Genomic DNA, 27,025 nt, shown 5'->3' with positions numbered 1-27,025 from the left:
CTTAAACGTTCTTTAGGAGGTATTTTCTAGCATTCCCATCACTTAGGCCACTTAGAAAAATACGACTTCTGTAAAGTGTGGATGATGTTATGATGAGATTTAAATATCAAGTCATTCTAAGAAAAGATCAGTTCAACTATCTCGAATCATTTGTCCCAAAAGATGGGGTAGAGTTTTTAAGGATGTTACTCACAAAATTAAGGTAGAATGGTTAAAATGGAAAAATGTGTCCAAAGTTCTGTGTGATAGTAAAATCCATTAAAGCTAAAAGGAAAATTTTATCAAATGGTTATAACATAGTTTTGTTGTATGACATGGAATGTTTGGCAGTAAAACGCCAATATGTACAAAATAGTGGATATGTGCCATGCTAGAAAGGGTGGAATTAAAATAAGGTTATAGTTCATAATGGCTAAGTGGCTCTTATTGAAGATAAGAGCCATGACCATGAGACCTAATTAAGATGGTTTGATAATGTTAGAAGAAAACTAATAGATGCTGCTGTGAGGAGAGTGGATGAATGGAATTAAGACTAGATATGTTGTTGTTTATTTATAAAAAATAAAACAAAGAAAGGCACAAGCAATAGAATGAGTATAGACATGATGGGAACATGGGTATGAGGATTTGCCCCAAAAAGAAAATGAGGATATGAAAATTGCAAGGATATGAGAACTTATATTTTTAATTAGCTATGTCTCTCAAAATAGTATTTGTAAACCACAATATTTATTCCATTGGATCACTAATTAACATAAAAAAGCTCCTGCAAAATAACATAACATAAAAAGTTCATAATTTTGCAAGCAAAAGATACCATAATTTAGTATTGTTACAATTTAAAACACCAATCAGCATCCAACATTCATGATGCCAAAGGCTACACCAGCATTCCAAACTTCAACCAAGTGATCACTTTTGTACACGTACCTCCTTAATGTGTTACATGATTCATGTCAAATGTACACACCGTAGGTATTCCCTACTTTAAACATCATAGTTGACATGTTCCATTAGTCATCACTCATATACATGAAGTGAAATTACTTTCTATCTCCAGCAAGCATTTTAGCTTTGACCAATGAATGTGTGCCAGATGCATGTTGATTGTGGATACGGCACCCATTTTGAGTGTATGCTTTGTAAGTGTAATGGGTTGGGTGCATACAATCGACACCATATACATGAAGAGCAATTGTTAGCATATATACACACATGCATAAATTGCAAGAGTTGAGGATCTCCCAGAATGTCCTAAAACCAATGGTTTGCTTGCTCTTTTATTCTGGTGGTGCACTATGGGCGTGACTTGACAGTTTACTGAAGTGACATCCTGTGTGGTGCGTCTGGTTACAATTACAATGAAGATGAGAATAACAATTCTTGCAATGTATTTGGAGAGAATTTCAAGAAATGGTAGCTCAAGGAGATGGGATTCCAAAACAAAATCTTATTGGTTACCCAATGCTGGTCAGGTTTCTGTGTCTTGAACCGTAACATCACTCTCATCCTCCTAGCCACATTGGTGCACTTGCCAACTTTGCTTGATTGCTATATGGTGTAGTATCTTTCTCGCAAGCTGTAGATAGATCATTGCTATGTCATGCTGTGGAGAATTCTTGCTGCCACGATTTTGATTTACTGGTTTTAACATTTGCAAGAAGGAATGATTATCTTCATTTTCTTTTTTTGAAAAGCAGATAATTTGTCTTATTGAGCTCATTAAGATACTGCTTTTTGCTCTAGAGAATGTTTTCTGTCTTTTGAAAAACTAATGCTGAAAAGACACTTTCATTCTTCTGACTTCTGTTTGTTCTTTCTCTTTAGGTTGTCACTGATGTTATTTCATCCCAAAACACAATTGAGTGGTTGCAAAAGTTTGCCCTTGAACAGCTCTCAGAACTCTCAACTCAGCTGTGCAGACTTTTACTTCATGGAAATCTGATAAAAGACAAAGCTCATCTCTTTACTACAATTCTACCAATATTGATATCAACTTTGAAGATATCACAGAAGAGGGAAGTTTATCAGCCACATTTTACCCTGTCTATTGAAGGTTTGTTTCAGATATACCATATTGTTGATGAATGTAATCATGGAAATTTTAGTCCTATTGCAGATTTAGGACTGAGAGTTATACTTATGAGCACTCCTCCAGTGGGCATTTTCCATGTGGTATTCCTGCTCTCTCCCTCTCTTCTATTTGACCATCCAGTGTCTGTTTCTTGATTCTTGTTTGTTGTTGTGCTAAATTTAATATACTTACTTCAAGCACTTTGATTCTTAAACATCTCTCAGGAAGTCTTTAGCTTTTGGATCAGAAGCTGCCTTGGTTTTGTCAAATGAGCTATATTGTTTTTAATGTGTTTTGCAGGATCAAGAAAAACTTCTGAAGTTTGTACACTGGGCAATTTCAACTGCTTTACAGTCAAACTCTGAAGAAGTGATTCAGTCTAGGAATGCTTATTGCCGTTCCAGACTATTACTAGAGGAAGACAAATCTGAAGATTCTTTGATATCAAAACTCCTGCGATGGTTAACTGCCTCTGTGATCCTTGGAAAGCTTTCTTGGAGGACCAATGTCCTGGACTCAAAGTCTGTTACTGAAAGAATAAACCTGGAAACGCTGGAATCTTTAATTGAACACAATAAGAACAGATGTGGGGAAAATCATTGTGGCTTTGGCTGTGAAGCCATGCTAGCTGCTGCTATTTTTCACCTCCAACAGCTTCTTGGCCTGGATTACAGATTGCTTGCTTCAGTTGTAACTGCTCTCAGCCTGCTACTTTCTTATGATCTCTCCCATTTAGAAGGTCAACTCTATCTTGTTTATTTAATTGCTTGTGCTTCCACCAATGAGGATAAAAATATACATCACCTTTTAAGAAAACAGATTCTATTTAATTGGTCTTGTTTCAGAGATTCCTGCAACATGGCCATAGAATTGACTTGGAGTAAGGCCTTTAATTTTATTTCAAAAGCAATTAATTTTTGTGGGTGTTGAACCCAGTTGGTGGGAGATGTTAATTGCAGGTCTCTTTCCTGCTCTTTCTATCTAGGAATCAATCTGGCTAGGGGTCTAGGTTGGCTGTGGTATTCCAATCCAGTTGTTTATTTGAAAGTAACAAATGGGTTTGTTAGACTCTGCAACTTCGTTTAGGAGTTTCATTTAGTGGGTTTACATATCCAACTCTAAAACATGGCAATGTGTTTTTTCATTGATATTTTTGTTGGCTTGGCCCCACATATCATCCTTCTGATGTGACCATAGACCAAACAGTGAATCCACTGGTGTTCCTTCAGTGTTGAGCTAAGCTTGAAAGATTAGTGTGTGTGAAACTGAAGCCTAGTAGTTCAGGGAACACCTTTGTATTTCTTCTTTCTCAGTATAGGAGTTATTGGAAGCACCCCCTAGCTCAGTTTAGGGAATCTCTGTTCAAGCTTGATACCTCTGTTGCTTGTTCTCACATGCTTTATTCTCCTCCTTGGCAAGGGGACCCTCCAGCTGAGTATGTTCCTTCCATGTATCAATTCCATGATTGGAATGATGAAGAAGCCTGAATGTTAGTTTGACCTGAGAGAATGACATTTAGTCCTTGGGTTGAGACAAAGGAGAGATGACTACGGGCCTACAAAAGGAGTTGAGACATTGAGAGAGATGTTGTCATGACCTAATCTGACATTGTTAGTCTATTGGGAAGTATTGGTGTATATTACTTGGTGACATGAACCCAAGAGTCACCTTTAGTAACACTTTTCAATGAGGATTTGTGGTAGCACAACCTGGTTCTGATATCCACTTTTGGTGTACGTTATTCAGTCTGCTGTACCATTTTTCTTCTTTTTCACACCACTTGCTTCATCTTGTTCAGAAGAGATATCTAAGAACATGTACTTATTTTCTTTGAAATTATCAAATATGTCTCAACACAGCATATATTTCACCACATTCATTAAATAGTTTTGAGAAACACTCCTAAACCCTAAACCCTCCTTTTATCTCTTCTTTAATTGTCCCTTCATTTGCTATAACCTTTTGCATTTTGTTTTTAGTGCATTTCACTTGGCTTAATCTTATAGTCTGTTTGTGTGGAGTCTATGGTACAGATTTTAATAAGCTTTTGACTTTGCTTCACTTACTACTTTCTTTGCTTCATTTTTATACAAAATATACATTTTTAGATTTTTTTTTTTTTTTTACGACTTGTATGTAAACTCCTGCAACAAACTCTTTCAGTCTTGATTTTGACTTATAGCTCCTCACTCCACCATGTCTGACTCTCCTAAAACAATTTTTGTTATTTTGCATATAATTGTAGACATCTCAATCCACGTTGATGTCATGAACCTAAGGTTTACCAAGGGTTTTGATAGGAAGATGGTAGAATCCGACGGAAATAGAATAGGAAGTGAGGGGGAAAATCAGAAGTAACGAGGGAGATATCAAAAGAATGGGGGGGCGGTATTCATACACTTTGTGTTTTGAGGAAAAAAGTAAAAGTATATTTTATTCACAGTGTGGTGTATATATATACACACACACACACCAATGTACAAGGCACAAGCATAGGATAGCACATCTTCCTAATATATATGTACAACACTATCTGGCATATATATAATATATGTACAACACTAATTCTAACACTCCCCCTCAAGCTGACGCATATATATCATATGTGCTTAGCTTATTACAAATTTAGGCAAGTCGTGGACCTAGTAATGTCTTGGAAAGAAGATTAGCCAGCTGGTCATTAGAGCCAACAAATGAGGTACTAATCTCTCTAAAAATTAATTTCTGTCTCACAAAGTGATAGTCTATCTCTATGTGTTTGGTCCACTCATGAAAAACTAGATTAGAAGCGATATAAAGAGCCACCTGATTATCACAAATAAGTTTCATAGGCCCCGAATCTTCAAATTTCAACTTCATAAGAAGTTGCTTGAGCAAAATCAACTCAAATGTGGCTAAATCCATAGCCCGATATTCCGCTTCTGCACTAGATCTGGCTACAACATTTTGCTTCTTACTCTTCCAAGACACCAAATTTCCTCCAACCAGGATACAATAACCCAAGGTAGAGTGCCTATCTATAGGACAACCATCCCAATCTACATCAGTATATCCAATAGCCTGCTTGTGTCCTTTGTTCTCTAACAACAAGTCTTTACCAGGAGCACTTTTAATGTATCTCAAGATACGCACTAAAGCGTGCCAGTGACTATCACATGGGGAGTCCAAAAATTGACTTACCACGCTAACAACAAAAGAGATGTCTGGCCGTATAACGGTGAGGTAATTAAGCTTCCCAACTAGTCTCCTACATAGCCAAGGATCCTCCAATGGTTCCCCCTATCCTGGTACAAGATTAACATTAGGATCCATAAGAGTATCTATAGGCTGAGAATCAAGCATGCTAGTCTCTTCCAAAATATCGAAGGCATACTTTCTTTGAGAGATGCACACACCATGAGCAGATTGAGCTACCTTAATGCCAAGAAAATACTTCAACCTGCCCAAATCCTTCGTCTGAAAATAAGAGTGCAAATGAGTCTTTAACTATCCAATACCAACGTCATCATCTCCTGTAATAACAATGTCATCTACGTACACCACCAATAATATGACTTCACTAGGAGAATGGCAATGGAAAACAGAATGACCAGTTTCACTTCTACTCATACAAAAGATTGTATGATCGAATTGAAGCGACCAAACTAGCATCAAGGAGATTGCTTTAGGTCATATAAGGACTTCTTCAGGTGATATACCAGTCGAGACTCCTCCTGAGCAACAAAATCAGGAGGTTGCTCCATATACACTTCCTCTTGAAGGTCGTCATGAAGAAAAATATTTTTAATATCCAGCTGATAAAGAGACCATTGCTGAATAGTGGCCATGGCAAGAAAAATGCGGACATGAGCAATCTTAGTCACGGGAGAGAATGTATCACCATGATTTAGGCCAAAAATTTGAGTATAGCCCTTAGCAACCAACTGAGCCTTTAGTCAATCAATAGAACCATACAGATGAACCTTAATTGTCAACACCCACTAACAACCAAGAGTAGACTTCCCCGGAGGGAGAGAAACTAGATCCCATGTCTCATTAGCCAATAAGACAGACATCTCCTCATCCATAGCATGTCTCCACCCAAGGTGGGAAAAAGTTTTAGCATTTGTCTTAGGAATAGAAACAGAAGAAAGAGTAGAGACAAAAGCAAAGTAAACAGATGACAAATGGTAATAGCTCACAAAAGTATAAATGGGATGAGGATTGCGAGTGAAACATGTACCACGATGAACATGAACTTGGGCAGAGTCGAAGGGAGACAAAATAACGGCACCAGCTGGAGGAAGACACGAGTCTGGAGGAATACCATCATTTGCAATAGGAGGAGCGAGAGCAGAAGGCACTAATGGAGGCTTAAAATGACGCTGATAAGTTTGAAGAGGAACAAAAATGAGTACTGGGACTAGAGAAGGAAAAGAAGGGACAAGAAGAACCTCATGAAGGGAGGAAGAAGACCCATCGGACGAAGAAGCGAGAAAAGGTGTATACTCAAAGAATGTGACATCAGAAGAGAGAAAGTACTTACCAAGTTTAGAGGAGTAGCACCTTTATCCCTTTTGATGACGAGAGTAGCCTAGGAACACACACTTGATTGAGCGATGAGACAATTTATCACAACCAAGGGAAAGAAGATCGACAAAATAGGTTGAGCCAAAGACACGAGGGGGGAATAGGATAAATGGGATCGCAAGGAAAAAGTAAAGAATGTGGAATGACCTCATTCAGAGCAATGGATGGCATCCTGTTGATCAGATAACTAGAACCCAAAAGATAACAAGAACATGCATGTGAAGGAGAAGTGTCCGAGCAGTCTCAATGACATAGTTCTGAAAGGCACGAGGCGCAAAGGATTCTAGAGCCTGAGGCGCGAGACGCACGAGGCGAGGCGTGCCTTTGCGAAGCGAGGCACACTTTTTAGAAAAAAAAACTCAAAATCTTGTAAAATAATAAAGAACTATCAAATTAGGCAAGGATAGATCGCTCCCCAACTGAAGCCGTAGAAAATGTTTGTGTACTATGAAGGATCCGGACAAATATCTCGTCCATGGTAGGTATAGTGGGACTACTCAAGATCTGAGTGCAAACCCCCTCCATATCGGGTCCAAGGTCTGCATGGGTAAGCCCCATGAACAACTTGTCTCTCTGCTTCGTCTGTTCATTGAGGTCAGTTGTAACTGGGAGCATAACGTTAAAATTTGTCACAACAGACTGAATACGACCCAAGTAAGTAGGCACATTTGAGTTCCCCTTCTAAATATAGAACAAATTACTAATGATAGTGTACAATATCATTAGTATATAGCTGTTGAGCATGAGACTAAATATCGAAACAACTCTCGTAGACACGAAATAAGGGATCAAATCAACATCTATTGACTGCCACAACAACGTAACCAACTGTGCATCTATGCGGTCCCATACAGTCCTATTTGCTTCAGTAATGTCAGAAAGCCTCTTAATCAAATGGTCACTTACACTATGCCCATGAAACCGCATTCGAACAGACGCTAACCAAGACATAGTTCTCACTATTCAATTTGTCAGTGGTAATGGTTGTAATACCTGATAAAGACGGTACAGGGACATGAATAGTCATAGGTAGAGAGGAACTCACCACTCCAGGATTTGAAGAGGCCTGAGCGAAAAACCCAAGCCCAACCAGATGCCAGCTAGATAGATCAGACACTACTGCAAACCAGATTTGAGACTACAAAGAAAACCATATTTGAAACTGGAGAATTGCTGCAAACTAGATTTGAAATTGCAAAACCTAGATATGAAACCAGAGAGTTGCTGCAAATCAGATTTGAAATTGTGAAGCCCAGATTTGAAGCTGCCAGTCTATGCCACGAAAGTGAAGAAGAAGACCGGCCAAAAGCAAATCTCGCTGTTGATCGCGTTGCAAGAGGAAGACAAGGCAGTCGGAGTTGCTTGCGGCGGCAGTCGGGCAGACGAAGAACAGTTGCGATGGAAGGAGCAGTGGCGATGATGGCCGATCGGCAAAACAGAGGCGATGCCAGCGACAATGGTAGATCAGCGAAGCAACAGTGACCACGCTAGATCTGAGCGGCGGCAATGGAAGAGATCCTAAGAGGCGGGCGCGAGATTTGGGAAGCGGTTGCAAGATCTGAGAAATCGACGGCGGGCAAAGCGATCGACAGGGGTGGCGTCGGTCGGCGACGGTGGCGGCAATAGCGATGGCGGCGATTGGGTCTAGGGTTGGGTTAGGGTTTGTGGCTTTGATACCGTGTTGTGTTTTGAGGAAAAAAGTAAAAGTATATTTTATTCACAGTGTGGTGTGTGTGTATATATATATATATATACACACACTAATGTACAAGGTACAAGCATGGGATATCACATCTTCCTAATATATATGTACAACAATATCTAGCATATATATAATATATGTGCAACACTAATTCTAACAAGACAGAACAGTAAAAGAGAGAGAGATTAGAAAGAAATCAGAGGGATATCGAGTGGGAATTGATGAGAGAGAAATCAGAAATTTTGTTGAGCATTCAACTATATCTAATTCTCTAGGTTACAACCTATTTATAGTCTTTCTAGGTAAAGGTACAAATCAGCAAAGCAACAAAGTACAACCATTAACTAATACATATAATACATAATTACTTTTATATCCTTGGGGTCTTGACAGTTGAACTGGTCTCATCTTCCACAATCTGATCTCTTCCGCTTCACTTTTTCCTTGGAAATAACTTGCTTTCACCTTTTAAATCTCTCTATTTGATTCTTGGGCTTCTTATTTTTCTTCCTTCCTCCAGTTTTTGATATGGACATCAAGGACCATAAATGGTGTGCTATCGTGTGGGGTTTAAATGGATAGTTTTGTCCATATCATGTTAAGTATGTCAAGGTTTGGTCTTTGCCCTTTCTGAAATAATTTTCTTCCTAGAGAAACTTGGGAGTCTTGAGGGAAACCCCATCTGGGTACTTTGAAACTTGTTCAGGTTTACTAATGTGCCCCAGGATCAATTCTTTATGTCATTAATTCAAAATTGATTTTATGCTGTCTCCTTGTTGATTGTTGTCAATGGTTCCACGTCCTTGCCAAGAAACTTGTTTATGAAATATCGATAGTTAAATGGGTGACAACAACTGGCTAGGCAAATAAACATGCAATATAGTCTTTGAAACAGACTTAACAGGGGGTGATGAAGACAGAGTAATGGGAAATTTGACTGTTGCATGATTTGTATTAGTTCTATGGATTAACGCATAGAAGAAGTAAGGGAATATATCGTGCGAGCTGAAAATTTGTCTGTCCATAAAAGAGAATAAGGTGAAATACGGTAAGAGTAGTTGATTCCAAGTGCATGTGGAAGTGGTGTTTGTTCAATGCAGTTAATGCATGCATTGTAGGAGGACATTGAGGATAAATTAGCTTGGCATCCTCCATTATAACACTAGGGGATGTTTGATAACCTGATAAACGGAGAAGTGTTTAAATAAGAACATTTTCGTTTAATAGTTGATGCGGTGTGTCTTAATTAACTGCCTAAAGAAACTGAAATTTTATTTCAAAGGGTATGTAATTTATATTAAAGAGACTTGTCACTAGATACTGGAAACACTAGTTTCTAGATGGTTTAAAATTTTTATCTTAATAGACTAACTAATACTAAATTCTTCTAATGCAAAAGTTAAACCTTTAAATTATTTCGGCCGTTATAATTTAGTGTTCAGTTCCTGTTTTAACAAACACCCTTTATTAGGTTCCTTATTGGATGCATTATGTTTCTTTTTTGCTGTGGACGGTGACAGAATTTAATAGTTCTACAAAATCTTCTTGGTTTGTCTCTAGTAGAATTGGCAGGGAAGTGTGACGCTCCATGGTAAGGAATTGAAGTTGTAATGAATATGTGGCAAGGACGGCTAGTCAAGTGGAGAATCAATGTGGAACATTAACTTTTAATACTTAAAAAAATGTATTTAGGATTTTGGATTTGATAGCTCCAGGGTTCTATTTCCATTTTCAGTTTTATGATGATCATCTTAGATGTTATTGAAATTGATTTATAGGTCATGTTTGTGACTTCTTAATTTATTGTTGATTTTAACATTTATTAGCTTTGTTATTTATCTTCTTGTTGAGACAGAAATGGAGTGCTTACCTGACAATGGAAATAATTTGGCATTGCTTTGGTCAAGAATTCGATGCCCAGCGGAAGCTAATCCTGCTTGGAGATGGTTAGATTCTTTTATTTAACAGTATTTATTAATTTGTACTGTAATTATTTTTTCCTGTTTATGCCTGTCTTGGAAGAATTAAAAACTCTAGCACTTGATCATTATTGTGTAAGAATTAGATGTACTGTAAAATGCTGCCAGAAAATCAATGCTCCCCACCTTACGTTGTGCTCTACTCAATCCCTTCTGGAATAGAAGAAAACAGGAAAACAGTTAAATTACCCTAGTGGCCTTTCCGAGGATCAAATTTGACACAAATGGGTAATCTAACCTTTAGGAGGTGGAGTGCCACTTGTCCACTGCTCGCCTTGGCCTAGAGGGCTATTAACTGATTGTGATGAATACTAAATGTGCAGATGTTTATTTTGACGTTCTGCCAAGAACAAACACAATTACACTGGAAATTTGGCCTTGACTTTACTTTGTACCTGTTAACCTTAAAACGGAAATTTTCTTTCAAAAATTACACGCCAACTGAAAATTTTAGCCACTAATTATTATTTATGCCTTTCATTTTTGTGCAGGTCATTTTACCAGCCTTGGAACGATTTCTCATCTAACCCTACTGATGCCGAGAAGTTGGAAGAAGTTCATGCTTGCCAATCACTTTTAGTAATAATTTCAAATGTTATAGCAAAGAAGTCTTCACTGCATTCAAATATTCTCTCGCATCATGATCTAGAAAATTGCGGTGTATTTAATTGGGAAAGAAGTATTCTAGATATAGAATAATGCCATGTGGATATATTTTTTTTTATATTGGCAATCTATGCCCATCTAATGGGATTAAAGCTTATATTGCCCATCTATGGTAAGTAAAGTTTTGTCTTATTCTTCTATCTACTTGAATACTTGGAAAGAAGCTTCCTATTCTAGACATTGGTAAACCAAAGCCTCCCCTTTGTCTTATTGTCTTCCTTCCCCCCACCTCCTATTTGGTGAAAAGGTGTTCAAAGAGCCCTTATGATCTCCACCCACCTCACAGGCCACAGCTGCTGGTATCAGGTAAGTTGGAAGGACTAGAATGCACACTTAATGCTTATTCTTTGAGCGGTTTGGATATGGCCATTTTCCTAAAATGTACATTTAATGCTTATTTGTGGTATTTTCTCCACAGGTTTTACATGATCCAGAAAGGGGTTTTCTGAGGTTGTTTGCTCATTCCTTTCCTACTATTGAACAGTCTGGATGGAGGCGTCAATATTCATGTTCAGGTCTGAGCTTTGAAGATATCAACTTTCACAAAGCTATGCCTTGAGCCAATACACACTTGCATCCACTTGTTTGCACATGAAATGTTTGATAGAGGTTAGGCGTTTTGCTGAAATGGGTCACAAAAAGTTCACTACTATGATGTTGATTTGTTTTTTTTTTTTTTTTGGTATAAAAATAGAACATTTGGTAATATTATTATTAATCATGAAGTCAGTTGTTAATGTATGTTTTTCTTAATGAAATATAAGGATATTAGTATAGGCTTGGCAACTAATATTTATCATTTTGTTCTTCTCGTTCCTCAAATTCTTTTGTATCTGACATGGCACATGATATCAATTCATTTAGAAGGAACAGCAAAAAAAAAAAGAAAAAGAAGAAAAAACAAAAAAAGAAAAGAAATATTGAAAGTAGCTCTTTTGCATGGATCACAACTTGTAGGGAAATTTTATAGGATTACATTTATATTATATTAGTGAAATCCGAGGGTTTTTATATTATATTATATCACGAGTAGTTGTAGGGGCCTTTGGTGATTTGACAATCTCAATCTATTGTCCTGCAATGCAAGTGTGAAACTAGGGACTATTTGACGCCAATTATTGATTGAGCGACATCTCTAAGAAATAATATTATTATTAGTGAGCTTTTGCACGAACGAGAGTATATGAAAACAGAACACTATTTTGATATCTACTTAGAAAAACAAAATAAAATTTTGGTATTTAAGGAGTTTATTTTAGAAATAAAAAGACCCAGTCAACGAAAGCAGTACAATTTGGAAACAACTACGAATTTCCCCGTAGTTGAATTTGATAAAGTTGATTACAAAAAGAGTTTCTTGTTGTTACGTGTCCCTTGTGCTTTTGGATAACTTTCAAAGATATTACAACTAATTAATCTCACTTTTCTTCTGCTATTCTATTAATTAATTAATTAATAAATTCAAGAGATGTTTCATTTTGCTTGTATGACCTACAAATCCATTTTAGAGGGAGGGAGAGGGAGAGAGAGAGAGAGAGAACATTTTCTAAGAACAAAAATAGTAAAAAGAAGTAGAATTAAATAAAGTTGTCCCATTCATATGAACTTTTTCATTCTATATATATGCAGCAGCTCTTCCTTGCGGTTGTGCCACATTGATTCACCTCTTCCAAACCCCTCTCTCTCTCTGTTCAACTGACACGCCGGAAAAAATGGCCGCCGCAGCACCACCGCCCCCACCAACGCCAGCACCGACTCCAAACATGATGCCGCCGGAGGACCACCCTGTGGGCCACCCATTGTTCGCCCGAATCCGGCAAGCCACCCGGTCGGACGTTTCCCATATTCACAAGCTCATCCACCAGATGGCCGTCTTCGAGCGCCTCACCCATCTCTTCTCCGCCACCGAGGCCTCCCTCTCCGCAACCCTCTTCGACGACCCCAACAACCCCTTCACCATCCTCCTCCTCGAGGTCTCCCCAAACCCCTTCCCAACCACCCCCATAACCCAGACCTTCAACTTAGACCACCCAATCATCGACTCGGAGTCTGAACTCTTCCGATCGGCGGGGGACGACGTCGTGGTGGCCGGATTCGTGCTCTTCTTCCCGAACTACTCGACGTTCCTAGCGAAGCCGGGGCTGTACATCGAGGACCTGTTCGTGAGGGAATGTTACAGGCGGCGGGGGTTCGGGAAGATGCTTCTGGCGGCCGTGGCAAGCAGGGCGGCGAAGATGGGGTACGGGAGGGTGGAGTGGGTGGTGCTGGACTGGAACGTGAACGCCATCAAGTTCTACGAGGAAATGGGGGCTCAGATCTTGCAGGAATGGAGGATTTGTAGGCTTACCGGGGAGGCTCTTCAGGCGTACGCTGCTCACAGCAATTAGGGCTTTTATTCTTCTGCTTATTTATCTTGGTTGGATTGAGGATAACTTGCGCCAAATGAAATGATTTGCGGTATCATTAGGGTTAGGGTTTGAGATGGATGATGATAATGATTATGAAGCTTCTGCTTTCTTATGTGTAATCCAACGTTTGAATCGACCCTTTCAATTGCTGCCAATGCACTCTCTCTCTCCCTTTGAACAATGTGTTTCAGCAACCCTTCCTTCCAATTGTTGGCCATTGTTTTTTTTTTGGGTTAAATCTAAGAATAATCCTAAGTGTCAATGACAGTCATGACACTTACCTGCCAGTACACTATTGGGTGTGTTGCCTCACTAATCGAAAAGGATCATATTAGATGTATAACAAATTTATATATTTTAGGTTACATCAAGGGGTATAAAGAGTCTTGCGCTTTACATGCTCCTCACGCGCTTTTATGGGCTCCATGAGGGGCTTTTTTGTCATTAATACACCTTTGTGTAACTCAAGGTGTACACAAAGGTGTACCAATAGCATTATCCAATCGAAAATCACATTAATACCTAAGTTCAATTATTATTTTTTATTTATTTTGTTGTTCTAATTTGTGATCATGTGCCCTCCAAAAGCCCCATGTCGGTTCCCACAAAATAGGGCACCAAATGAACAGAGGCTTCCAATTCCATGAATAATTTGAAATTCACCGTAATTAGGGGTCATTCATTTTAAATAACAGAAAATTACAATAATTTTTCCTATTATTAAACACACAAAAAATAATTATTTTATTTTTTATTTTCTCCTCACTCAATTAATTTTTCAGAAAAAAAAAAAAAAAACAACAAATAGTCACTCACCTAATGGTTTGAGGCCTACTTTTGTAGTCAAACAAATCAAATCAAGCTCTCATTGGCCCGATTTTAAATCCTAAACTAAGGGTGTGAGTGTGTGTGAGAAAGAGCACGAGCTTGTAATTGAAATTGAAATTGAAATATATTCGCAAGATTTAACAAATCAAGTTTTATTGAATTTAAGATTAACTCTTTTATAAATAGAGTTTTAAAATTAGACTCAATTTTAATTTATTTATCTTAATAAACAAATTTAAATGAATTTTTATCAATTTAAATATTATATCGTTTGCAAATGGTTTAACTCATTTGTGATCTTAATTAGAAAAAATATCATTTCGTACTCTAATTTATGTAGGCTCAAACACATAATCTTTTAATTAAAAAAGAACATTTTTATTATTACTATCCAAATTTGAGAAAATCATTTTTCTAACAAAGTTACATGTTTTTTCTTTCTTTCTAAGTAATACAATTATCTTTAGTTTTTCTATATATATGATCATAATCTTTTTTATACTAAATGCCACTGCTGTGTGATGAGTCAAAACCCACCAACAAAGACCTACAAGAACCAAAACCCAAAAAGGCTAAAGAAAATTGCTACAAGAAAGTCGAGGAGACTCCAAGTCTCTAACAGATTCTCCCACATGGCAGTCCCACGAAGGGAGGAAAAGAGATTTGAGATAGTTGGAGGAGATACTCAAGTGAGGTGTTCTTAGAAAAGACATGCAAATAGACAATTTTGAAGATCAAATTTTTTTTTAAAGATTTCATAGAGTATATGATTTATTTATTAAAAATTCTAATTTTAGTCGATCTCAAAATACTAAGAATGTTTATCGTTAACTTTCAAACTTCTCTATAAATAAGAGATGTTTTATTTCTCAAATACAAGTCACTTCTATTCAAGAAGGAGCACTACTATCTCTTTTAAAAATAAGGATATAACTTAAATATTAAAGTATTTATGTAAAAAATATATCGCACCATTTGATTGTTTTTTTTTTTTTTTTGTAGAATCCCAACAACTTAAAGATGATCTTGACAACTTAAAGATAATTGTTTGATAAATAAATTTGTTATTGTGTTTGATTGACAATAACAAGAAATAGTAAGTAGGCAATAGATAGTTGGATTATGACTTGTCTGAATTTGATTAGTTAATTTGATCTTTGGTAGAAAAACACAGAAGATATTGTACTATATTATAAAAGTATGGAGGATTCAATAGCACCTTAGAAAACATGGAAGAAGGCAAAGAAAAGAGAGAAAACATGAAAGAAGACATTATATTGGGTATGCAATGACCTCACTGTCTACCTAATAAATAAATATAAAAATATTATAGTATATAAAAATCTGCAACGTAAAAGAAAGAATATTTTAGCAATATTCTCCGAAGTTTGGATACTGTATGTGGGGAGTCCATTGGGTCAATTAAATATAACTATCAAATAAAATAAAATAATAACAAAACAGTTAATACTTGTAATAACATCTTAAACGTACAAGCCAAATCAAAACACTAACGCCTAATCAAACTAGAACAATGGTGATGAATTTGTACAAGTCCCCCAGAAACCTCAATTAACCAACCCACCCACCAGAAGCAATAAACAGTGGAATTAAAAAATGGGTTCCCATTCATCTGTAATTGTCGTATATCTGTAATTTTCGTAAAAATCAAACATTGCAAAGACCAGGAACTAGTTTTCCTGGTGTAACATATATACTTCCTAAAAATACAACAGATAAATATGAGAGCAAATAAAATTGTATAAGGGAATATCTCAGCACTCCCCTTCTAGCTGGAGTATGAAGGCCACGAATGCCAAGTGCCTTACTGAAGAGGTCACGAATCTGATTGTTGGAATTGACAAAAGATGTACACAACTCATTACTAAGTGTACGATCATGAATGAGATGACAATCTCAATTTGCTTCGTGTGCTCATGTAAAACTATCTAGATTAGAAGCAATGTGAAATGTTGCTTGATTATCATAGACAATTGGCATGGGAGATTGCATAAAAGCTATAAGATTCGCAAGTAGAGAGGTGCAACTACAAAAATTCTCCTGTGGCACTTGCCATGGCCCTATGCTTCAACTGAAGATTGAGAATTCGTTGTCTGTTTTTTGGACTTCCAAGAAATACAACTGTGGCCTAGGGACACTATGTAACCAATGGTTGAACGCTTGGTTGTGGGATAACCTGCCAAATTGGAATCATAGTATGTATAGTTGAACTCAAGGAGCTTGCGAATGGAAGAAAAATTCCTTGGTCTCGTGTTGTTTTAATTGAGAACTCTATGGGCAGTAGTAAGATGAGGTACACGGGGTTTCTGTAGGAATTGGCTTAAAACTTGCAATAGATAGGTTATTCAGGTGATTGTTATAAAAGTAATCACCACATGTTATTATCAGGATACAATAATTAAAATTTGTTTATTGTGAGAAAATTCAACAAGTGACTGAAAAAACACAAGATGCCACTTGGGCTTCTCGTCCTGACTGCAAGGCTCGAGAAAGAAGGAGGTCATCCAGGGTGGACCCAATCCACTATCCCGAAAAAGGCTCAATCTGCTGGCTGGAAGAGCTATGGAGCTAAAGGAATTGGAGTTGCTAAGAGGTGGCGGGAAATTCTTCATCTTTTGAGTGGGTCTGTAAGACAAAAAGCAGCTAGAGGCATGTGAGGATTTCTCCAGCGCCGATATTTCGATGCTTAAATCAGATGAGGTTGTAATACCCCATGTTTGTATAAAGTTGCCACGTAATTTCGATGAGTTTAGGATACTAAAAAATTGGTTTAACAGTAGTTATAAGTACCGAATCAACTGCAAGGAATGTCTTGGAGTGAAATTGTCTAAAGAAAATAATATGGTTTCGATAAGCGTTCCGAGATAGGATTTATGGTATCGAAAGAAATCGGATCGAGAACAGTTTTCGGTACAGCTAAAATACAGCTGCCATTTAGGCTGTAAAATCGAATCGTTGTAGGAGACTCCCGAAAAATCAACAGAACCCTAGGGGGCTCCGATTTTGTGTAATAAGCAACCCTTTAGTGGTGTCGAGATGAACAAAGGTCCCGAGAGGGCACGAAAGCAAAATCGTCTATATCGAGTAAAATTTAAGTTATTAATTGTCAATTTTTGGTATTATAACGCAAATTAATCTGATGTTAAAGGCATATTTGTAATTTAAGAAAGTTCCCAAGTAATATTGAGATGAATTATGGGTTTAAAAGTGTAATTTTTCTATTATGATAATGTAATATATAATATTATATATATATAGAGAGAGAGAGAGAGAAGGGCATAGGCGCATGGGAGTTGAAGCTTATGTGAAGCTTTAAATGGCATGACAGGATTTGGTGCAGCAAGTAATCGCCAGCGAGATTTGAGGAAATGGTAGCAGGATTTGAGTAGCGGGATTTAAGGAAGATATGGCAGGTTTGGGGCGTTAGCTTTGCCTATAAATAGATGGAGAATGGGGGTAAATGAAGCAAGGGAGAGAAGAGCAGAATTCGGCCATAACAGCTTCAAGCTGTTGTGGCAGTGGCCGATCGAGAGAGAGAGAGAGAGAGAGAGAGAGCAAGATTGAGAGATCGTGAGAGAGCCAGAAGCAACTAGCTCGCGGCAGCCATGGCCGCGAGCTTCCAGCAAGCTTGAGCGGCCATGGCCGACGAGCAACAAGTAGGGCAACAGCGAGGAAGGCGGTTGCGGAGGCTAACGGCAGTGTGGCAGCAAGGGGAGAGCTCAATGGAGGCTCGGGAAGCGGCCGGAGTGGCCAAAGGCGGCCAAGCCAGCTGCATAGCAGCGGCGGCGGCGGCTCGCGGAGGAAGGCATGGCGCGGGCGGCAGCGGTGGCACTGGCAGCGGCGAGCTAAAGCTGGTGCGTTGCAGGTGTTCACGCAGGAAGCAAGGGAGAGAAGAAGAAGAAGAAGAGGAGGAGGAGAAGAAAAAAAGAAAAAGAAAAAGAAAAAAAAAAGAAAAGAAAAGAAAAAAGAAATAAAATAGGAAAATGATGGAAAAAAAATTCTAGAAAATAGGAAATTATATTTCGGTAATATTCCAGAGATTTTGGAGAGAAAAGTGGCCCGGGCAAGCGTTTCAAGGATATGGCACGCATACCGAGGAAGCTGGGGAAGCTAAGTCAAGGTAAGTAAAATTTTCTAGAAAATTTCAGAAATTCAAGAATATTATTTTATGAATTTTCGTAGTGAAATATTTGAGAAAATATTTTTAAAATATTTGAGAAAATATTTTAAAAATATTTGAGAAAATATTTTAAAAATATTTAGTTTGGATTTATCGAGAAAAAATAGGAAGAAATAGAGAGAAAATTATAGAAAATGTTAGAAATTATGGAAAAATAGGTTTCAATGTTTATTTAAATAATTATGGTGATTATGATGCTTTGAGGCTTAAGTTGAAGTGACTTGTCAAATTTTGAGGTTGGCACGAAAATCGAGGCTATGCACGGTGCAAGGCACGAATATCGAGGTAGTTCGATAAGCTTGAGAAGGTAAGTGGTACTTCCCAATTAAAGTTAGTTTTGTGGAAAATGCTTGGTTTATGTTCCTCGATAATGTTTTCATCATATTGACATACTCTGATATGTACCCATCACGTAAACTGCATACATGACATGACTATGAAATGCATAAATACACGTTAATATCATTGATCACTCATATTGAGGCTGTAGGGAGTACGAACTTGCACCGCTGCTTTACCAAGGGTGCACCCATACACCCCGGCTTCGAAAGAGGTGGCTGCAAAAATGGTAGGCAGCATGAGGGGTGCAGTTGACACCTACGAGGTAAGACATTGTATACACACATGATATAGCATTATGTACCCTTACTTAGATGGTTCATCATCTAATTTGAATTTTTGCCCCTGGAATATTCAAACGTTCCAGGTGAAGATTGTAGCAGATTCGAGGATAAATGAGGCATGAAATGGCACTTAGCAGGGTGCATGAAGAATGAAATGTATGTTATGTAGCTCATATATTTAAGTTCTGCTATTTTGAATTCTGAACGTTTTGAGGAATGTTGAATTTATTTATGATTAATATTAAGATATCAGGTTTCGATCTTTGCTTCCGCATTTAATGTGTATAATGATTCTCTTTCGAGATTAATGTATGGGAATTCTGGGACGGATTCAAGAAATGATGTGGTTTAGCATTAGTTTGAAAGAAAAAATTTTATTGTCCCAGAATTGTCTCAAGTTATAACGCGTCTGGGAAAGCGGGGCGTTACAAAGGTCGTCATGCAACGCAAGATGCAGAAATTGATGTTTTACATTTGATATAATTTTGATGATGAAAAACAATTGTATTTTGATGATGAAATAAAGTTATGAGATTTCAATGTTAAATAATTTTATGATTCAAAATATTCTTTTTCATGTTATCATTTATTGTTTCAGTTTTTATAAAAAGAATAGTCGACTATGTGTTTATGTTCTGTTGACTATGTTTGTGGATAGTCGACTATGCGGTTTAGTGCTGTCGACTATGCTGATTTGATCTGTCGACTATTTAAGGCTTCTGTCAACTATTTTTTCATCTGTCGACTATCAAGTAAGGATAGTCGACTATGACTTTTCATCTGTCGACTATTTTTGTTCATAAAATTCAAAATTTTCTTCACATTTTTGCAATAGTCGACTGTGCATATGTATCTGTCGACTATGGGATTTTTATGTTATAAGATAGTCGACTATGCATTTTTGTCTGTCGACTATGTTCTGTTTTATTTGTAAAAATAGTCAATTATGCATTTTCTTCTGTCGACTATATCTTTTACAGAAAACTTCCAACGGCTAGTTTTTTAACTCCAACGGTCACAAACGGCTACATTTCTCTTCAATCTTTTGGGAAGCTTATAAATACAAGTCATGGATGATCAAGAGAAGGCTAATGGATGGAAAGAAAATTATTTGAGCTTACATCATATACACATTTGTATTTATATTGACTGTGCTTTAATTTTCTCTCTTCAAGGCTTTGATCTTCACTTGTAATTATTTATTTCAAGCCTTGTATCATTTTTGAGAGACATTGTAACTAAGAGATTCATCTCTTAGATTCTCTCCAATTGTATACTTCTTGTTTTTCCTAGCTTGTGTAGCTAGAGGGCCTACTTGGTTTAAGTAGGAGGTTGTATTTCCTAGCTTGTGTAGCTAGAGGGCCTACTTGTGTAAGTAGGAGGTTTTAGTGAATTGGTTTAAAATCCTTAGTGGGAGCTAAGGTAGTGGATTAGGCTTGATTTAAGCCGAACCACTATAAATCCTTTGTCTCATTTATTCTTCTCGCTTTACATTTGTCATTTTATATGTTCTATGTTTTAAATCACTAAAACCTCAATTGGGTCAAAAAGTTTTCAAGTTCTATCAAGATTTTTAAAATATCCAATTCATCCCCCCTCTTGGTGTGTGCCATAGAACCTACCGTTCTAATAGAAATAAGGTGCAAAAATGTCGTGCGGGGAATAAGGTGCAAAAATGTAGTGCAGGGGACATGCGAGAAGAAAAAGGGTATTACTCTAGGATTGTTATTGGACCTAGGCGTGAACCTATCTTGCTTCGTCTTTTCTTTTCCTCCCTTCCCCTCTTTTTCTTTTTTTCTCCTTCTAAACTGAAGAGTTTAGGCAACAGGGGAGGGGGAGGGACAGGGACACGTGACACAAGTGTGCGAGGGTGCAGTACTCCTTCTTGAGAAAAAGATAGTGTGTCTCCCCCATTCGCAGTGTTATTCCAAGGTTAAACTCGGAAGGGCCTTCGAGAGAAACCCTTTTTTCATAGAAATGTTAGAACAAATAAAAGCCATATTCAAAATCTTATTTGGATCAAACAATTGAAAACACATTTTCATAGATAAGTATGCAACAGAGAAAAATATGATTTTAACAAAGTACTTTAAAATCACCCAATTCTTATCAATAAAACTCATATGATCATATAAATAGAAAAAAAAATTAAATCTCATTGATAGTGAATGATACCATTAAGATAACAAGCAGTACCCATAGGGTATGCCTTTTACAAATGATGAAATTCAGAGATGGGTAAGGATCACTCTTGGCAGTTAGGCCAAAATACATATCACTTGATCTAATACCACTTAAAAGAACCTGTAGGAATGTCCATCCAAGGGGAATGAATTGGGTGTATTAAAACTTTTTATATTTTTAAAAATTACGCGCCAAATAAGTTTTGAAGACATTACTTCATTTCAATAATAGAAACAGGTATAATAAAGATTTTCAAAGATCCATGTTGATAATTTTAGCATTCACATTTCATAAGAAAAGATTTGTACTTAGGATATAAAAACTGAAACAATAATTCTCGAAATCAAAATATCAAGTTTGAGTTGTGAATGAATAAATCATAGTGAGTGAAAATCAAAATCATCAAAGCACAAGAAACAAACATAGGGCATTACTTTTAGAGTGGTTCAACCAATCACTTTACTCCACTACCTTACATTCTTACTAAGGATTTTTATTGTAGCCTAGCCCTGGAGACAGTCCCCCCCCTCCCTCCCCGAGAAGTCCTTGAGACCTTCCTCGAGAAACGTATCCGTGGTTGGACAAGTGTTCATTGGGGCACCTTCTTTAAAAGGCGAAATTAAAAGATAAAGCCAAAATAGAATAAAAATAATAATAATTGTAAATAATAAATAGATAATAAAAAGAAAAAAAAGAAAGGGCAAGGTGCAGCAAGGCAGTGCCTGCCTCTAAAAATAGGGGAGAACAACCTTGTTGCGGCCTTTTTGGCTGCACAAAGGCTCCCCATGGGTGTGGAAGAGTCTTCGGCGCACACCCCCGGAAGACCCCACAAGTGCCAAAGCCCCCGCAGGCCTCGCAAACCCTGTGGATGCTAAAACCCCCAAAACCTTACGCCCAACGCGCTTGCCACCCTGCGGGCCTATCCATTCCCATTCGTGCCTCTACTCAGGCTTGCACGCCTACTTAACCCTATCATTCCTGCCGCTATGCCATGCACACCCAAGCGCGCCCATGCAATCACAATGAGTGCCCAATGCATGCCTTCCTATCGCACGTCTTTCGGCCAACACACCCAAGTGACTTCTCATGTCATGTCGTGTGCCTCGCCAGGCCCTGAATCATGCCACAAGCTCTCTTTTCACAAGCACCCACGGATGATCCTCTCAAGCATCCATGTAAGTATTTGGTCAAGTCTTCGGTGACCTCCTAGGTTACCCAAAGACTCCAAGATCTCACCCCTCGTCGCCTTATGGCGACAAGGCCAGCCTCTTAAGGCTCTCATTCCTCTCAGGACCTTTCTTGAGGGGGGGTTTCTTACCTAGGTCCCCTTACCCGGGACCACAGGATACAACGAGAGAGTCATGTATTCCTTGCATCCGCATGTCACGTGTCGGTCACATGTCCTAGTCATGGCTAGCTTCTATATATATTCATCAACCCTTTGACTTCCAGGCAAGCCATTCCAACCACATAATCTCTCTCTCTCTCTAACCTTTCGTGTCACTCACCTGAATAGTCCATCTACACAGTTCTCTCATCTTATCACCCGTGCACCTCCTCACAGTACACCCACATACCTTATCCGTATAACACACCTGAGCATACTGCATCACACTGCATCTTTATTTCTTCATGACTCGTACTAAATTAGGCATTGGAGGGCTTGCGAGAGAGAAATCCCTGTGTGCCTTTTAACTGTCTTTTGTTTTGCAGACCTTTCAAAAGACTCATTTGAGCCTCTACAGGCATCCTCCAGAGACCCATCCTTATACTCTGTGCCTCTCACCGATGCTTATTCCTCCTGCTCTTTCATTGCTCTACCTTTCTGCTCCCCCGGACAGTGGGTTGAGCCCCCAATTGCCAGTCTCATTCGATGAGTCTTGGCTCTTTCTTCTTGTCAAGCCCTACCGATTGTTTGTTGGGATTCCCCAATATATAAATTTAATTGTTGTATTCCAACAACAATAATTTAGCTTCATCTGTGGGAAATGAGCAAGAAGTCAAATTTTATGGCAAGAAATACGAGGTTAATACATATTGGAGAATCACTGCAACCCAAAGAGATGCTGGGGGAGCCAGAATTCCACTCGCTGGTTCTTCTAGATAAATTCACCCGACAAGTGATAGCGATTCTCCGCAAGTGTACGAATCGCACAAGTAATATAGTAGTGAGTAAAAATGTCGTTCTCACAAGAATCAATTGATAATTACCAAAATTATATTAACTCTAATATTATTTGAACAATTGATTAAGTGATGAATTAATTAATTTAAGAAAATAAAATAATATAATAACACAAAAAATAAATATGAAGAATTTCAAGTTTTGGAGAGCACTAGGGTATTTCAATTTCACTTAAATAATCTAATTTAATTTAAATGGTTGACAATCCAAATTTAATTATTCATGCAATGATAATTAACCACATAAGTCAAATTTTTACTTTTGTTCCAATTATATTCTCATGATATTTATTATCTAGATTAAGTTATAATTTTTTTCTTCTAGTCTAAATCTATATCAACATATCAATCAATTATTGACCAAGTATTTGATAGCATTATGCGTGATAATAAACACTTGCATGAATAAATAAAATTAATCCATGAAAATCAAATTATCATATTTAAATTTTATCAAAATACCCTAGTTATAGAGTTTGGTATATATTACAAATGATAAAATTCATAACAAAATAAATGAACATAAATATACAATTTAAAGAAAATGAAAAAAGAGAATAAAAACTCTTTTGATGTGCAAAATTTCCTTCTCCAAAAATACTATCACCAATCCTTGAAGAAAATCCAAAAAATCCTCCACCAAGAATGCTCAATTTCTCTACTTCTCCCAACTCTCTTCCAATCATGCTACTTGTATATCACTTTTGTACAACTTGTGCTACATAAAGGGGTATTATAATCAAAATATCCCTCGCCTCCATGCGCTTCACGTGCCTCTATGCGCCTCATGAAGGACTTTTTTGTCATTGGTACACCTTTATATAGCCCAAGGTGTACACAAAGGTGTACCAATAGCATTTTTCTTTTTATAATCAACCGTGGCCCAATTCCATCTCCAATTGCCCCATTGATTTCACCACTCCAGCCTTTGATTTCTGCTTCCCCTTATTATATTTTATTGGTTGCCTCTTGTGTCTCTTTCAATTTCTTTATTATGCCGCCTCCAATTATTTTATCATGTGACAGCTTATTGTCGTTGCTTTGCTGTGCGAGTGGCCTCATTTTTCTCCTCCCAACTTTATAATAATGCATATGTATATATATATATGTGTGTGTGTGTGTGTGTGTGTGGACACCCTACTTTTCAACTTCTCCAAATTCAATGCCTCTTCTAATTCTTTAATATTATGATATATATGGCATGGCCCATCAATTAATGCCTTCAATGTGGAATTCTTTCTTAATTGCAATTCTCCTTTAATTCGGATTTGTGCATCGTTTGAAGCATATCAAAGTAGGCATATAGAGTTTTCACATATATTTTTTAGGTTTTTTTTAAAAATTTCAATTGGTGCAATTTTTTTATTTTAATCTGACCCTTGAGCAGTAGAAATCCATAATTTGCTCTTCTTTCTCACTTTTCCTCCAAATCCTATCAAAATTATAAATTATCTAAAATTAATATAAAATATATAAAAGCATGAGAATTAAACATAAAATTAAGTAAGAAAGATATAGAAAATATGTAGGAAATATTAGCACATCAACAAGCCCTACGAACAACTTTCACTTTTCACTGGATCAAGTGATGTATACTTTTTTAGACGAGCTGTGCCAGAAAGAAGTGCTCAAGTTCCCACGAGAACCTTGAGATCTTTAAGAAAAGTAGTATCACAAATAACCTCTTTCATGAGGGATCGACAGCTCTGAGAGAGCCATGATAGATCGAGGCAAAGCTATGAAGAGAACCGCAGGATGCTGGGTAACTGCACAAACCTCACGAGGGACACTTCGTTAGCTGTTGAGTTGGTTTTATCGATAACAAGTCCAGTCTTAAGGAGAAACAAGACTCACTTGACTTTGACAAAATCGAGCATACTACTTAAAACTCCCCAAGGGCTATCCACTCACATGCTTACCTTTGAAAGGAAAAATAAAGAGAAGTGAAGGCAAGTTGGGAAGGCCATATCTCATGATAAGACACCCATTGAGGTTGCATCACAAAGCCCTTTAAAGTCACAAGTAAGAAGGATTGTGGAGGAAGTATTTGCTCTATTCCTGTTCATGGTGGCTCATATTAGAAGGGAACACCTTTCGTAGCCAATACCCTAAGGTAATTACTACCTTGAAAATTTGAGCTTCCACAACTGCTTGTCTACTCTAAAAGGAGATCCCATTCGACATGTGTAGTAGTTTGATTCTCTGGTGCTCCTGCATGGATCGGACAATGCCATAGCCTACCATGTATTCACTTTGACTTTAGGGGGTTTATAACTGGTTTTACAAGTTTCCCGAGGGCTTTGTTTCCTCATATGATCAATTGCGATGAAAGTTTCTCTTGGCCTTTGACATACATGCTTCAAGGACGAAGGACTCTACCTACTTGCTCAAGATTTTTCAAGGACTGCGAGAGTCATTGCGACATTATATTGAGCACTTTAGAGATGCTATCCTGGAGATCAATGAGCCATGAGCAGACATCGCGATTGAGTCGCTTATATAGGGAACGACCTTCATCCTGTTAAGAGAATCCTTGGCATTTGATCAATTTGCTTGATAGAATAGTTAGCTTAAAAGATGGGGTGAATTAAGCTTTTTCACCTTTTTTAATTAATAAACTTGATTGAAAGAAATCAAAGAATAAATGCTATGAGTAAATCAAAGAAAGTAGTACAAGATGTAGAATGGTTGAGCCTCACCCGCTTAGTCCACTACCTTGATCCACGACCAAGGATTTTTCAATCACACCCATTGCTGTATTCTATTACTTTGTAGTTTTAATAGACTCACTACAAACCTTTACACTTGGCTTTTTATAATGGGCTTAGCCATAACCATAATCTTTTCACAAGAGAAGGCATAACATATACAACTTGGCTTTTCAAATAGGCTAAGCCAGAACCATTACCTTTTAAAGGCTAAGGCGTAACCTTTTTACAAGTTCACAAATGATTGTGAAAGAATAACTTAAGAGAAGGATGAATAAAAACAAGGAGCACAGAAGCTCTTCTCTTGATTGAGAGAGTTACAAGATATGGAATAAAGCTCACTCTCAAATAATTTCTCACAAAAAGATTTTAGAATGACAAGCTCATGAGGAGCAAGATTGAAGAATATGAAGTATTCTTGAAGCTTGTTTGAAGTTGTATGAACACGTGAATAGATCAGGTAACTTTCTTCAAGTAGCACCTTCTCCTATTTTTAGATTTCATGCACTGAATATTAGCTAACATGGTAGAATTCAAAATAAATGTTTCATTTTGTCTCACAATCGCTACTTTTTGTCTCTAAAAATATTAAATAACTAACCCATGAAAATATTTAATTGAGTTTAAAGAAACAGAGAGCATGCATAACTCACTTGATTAATAGATCCTTAATAGTCGATTGAAATATATCTTCAAAAAGCATGTAATCGACTAACTTGAAGATCACATAGAAAAAATACTTGATTGATTTTTCAAAGAGAAAAACAAGTCATGTGTAAAGCACTTCAACCAACAAGTACTCGATTAATTCAAGTATATTAATTGATTATAACATAGGCTTTACTTAATTCAATATATGCTCAAATTTTGATGCTTTAGAGATACTCGGTTAATCTCAA

The 27,025-nt window shown here is 37.3% G+C and overlaps 2 protein-coding genes across 2 annotated transcripts in view; both read left to right on the top strand.

The window, feature by feature from the left end:
* Nucleotides 1-11,038, top strand: part of LOC127806944 (uncharacterized) — a 60,132-nt gene extending 49,094 nt beyond the window's left edge. The window contains exons 10-13 of the mRNA XM_052344569.1: nt 1,828-2,175; nt 2,375-2,813; nt 10,201-10,291; nt 10,816-11,038. Coding sequence (XP_052200529.1) covers nt 1,828-2,175; nt 2,375-2,813; nt 10,201-10,291; nt 10,816-11,023 — 1,086 coding nt within the window. The 3' untranslated portion in view covers nt 11,024-11,038. The remainder of the gene's footprint in view (nt 1-1,827; nt 2,176-2,374; nt 2,814-10,200; nt 10,292-10,815) is intronic.
* Nucleotides 11,039-12,620: 1,582 nt separating this feature from the next.
* On the top strand, nt 12,621-13,553 carry LOC127806945 (probable acetyltransferase NATA1-like). Its single transcript, XM_052344573.1, has one exon. The coding sequence runs from the start codon at nt 12,703-12,705 to the stop codon at nt 13,375-13,377; it is 675 nt and encodes a 224-aa protein (XP_052200533.1). The 5' UTR covers nt 12,621-12,702; the 3' UTR covers nt 13,378-13,553.
* The last annotated feature ends 13,472 nt before the right edge of the window (nt 13,554-27,025 follow it).

Source organism: Diospyros lotus, chromosome 7 (assembly GCF_014633365.1).
Source record: "Diospyros lotus cultivar Yz01 chromosome 7, ASM1463336v1, whole genome shotgun sequence".
NCBI lineage: Eukaryota > Viridiplantae > Streptophyta > Magnoliopsida > Ericales > Ebenaceae > Diospyros > Diospyros lotus.
This window is presented reverse-complemented; position numbering and strand designations above follow the sequence as displayed.

Coding starts and splice junctions, on each gene's coding strand:
- LOC127806945 (XM_052344573.1), top strand. CDS start 12,703: ATGGCCGCCGCAGCACCACCGCCCCCACCAACGCCAGCACCGACTCCA.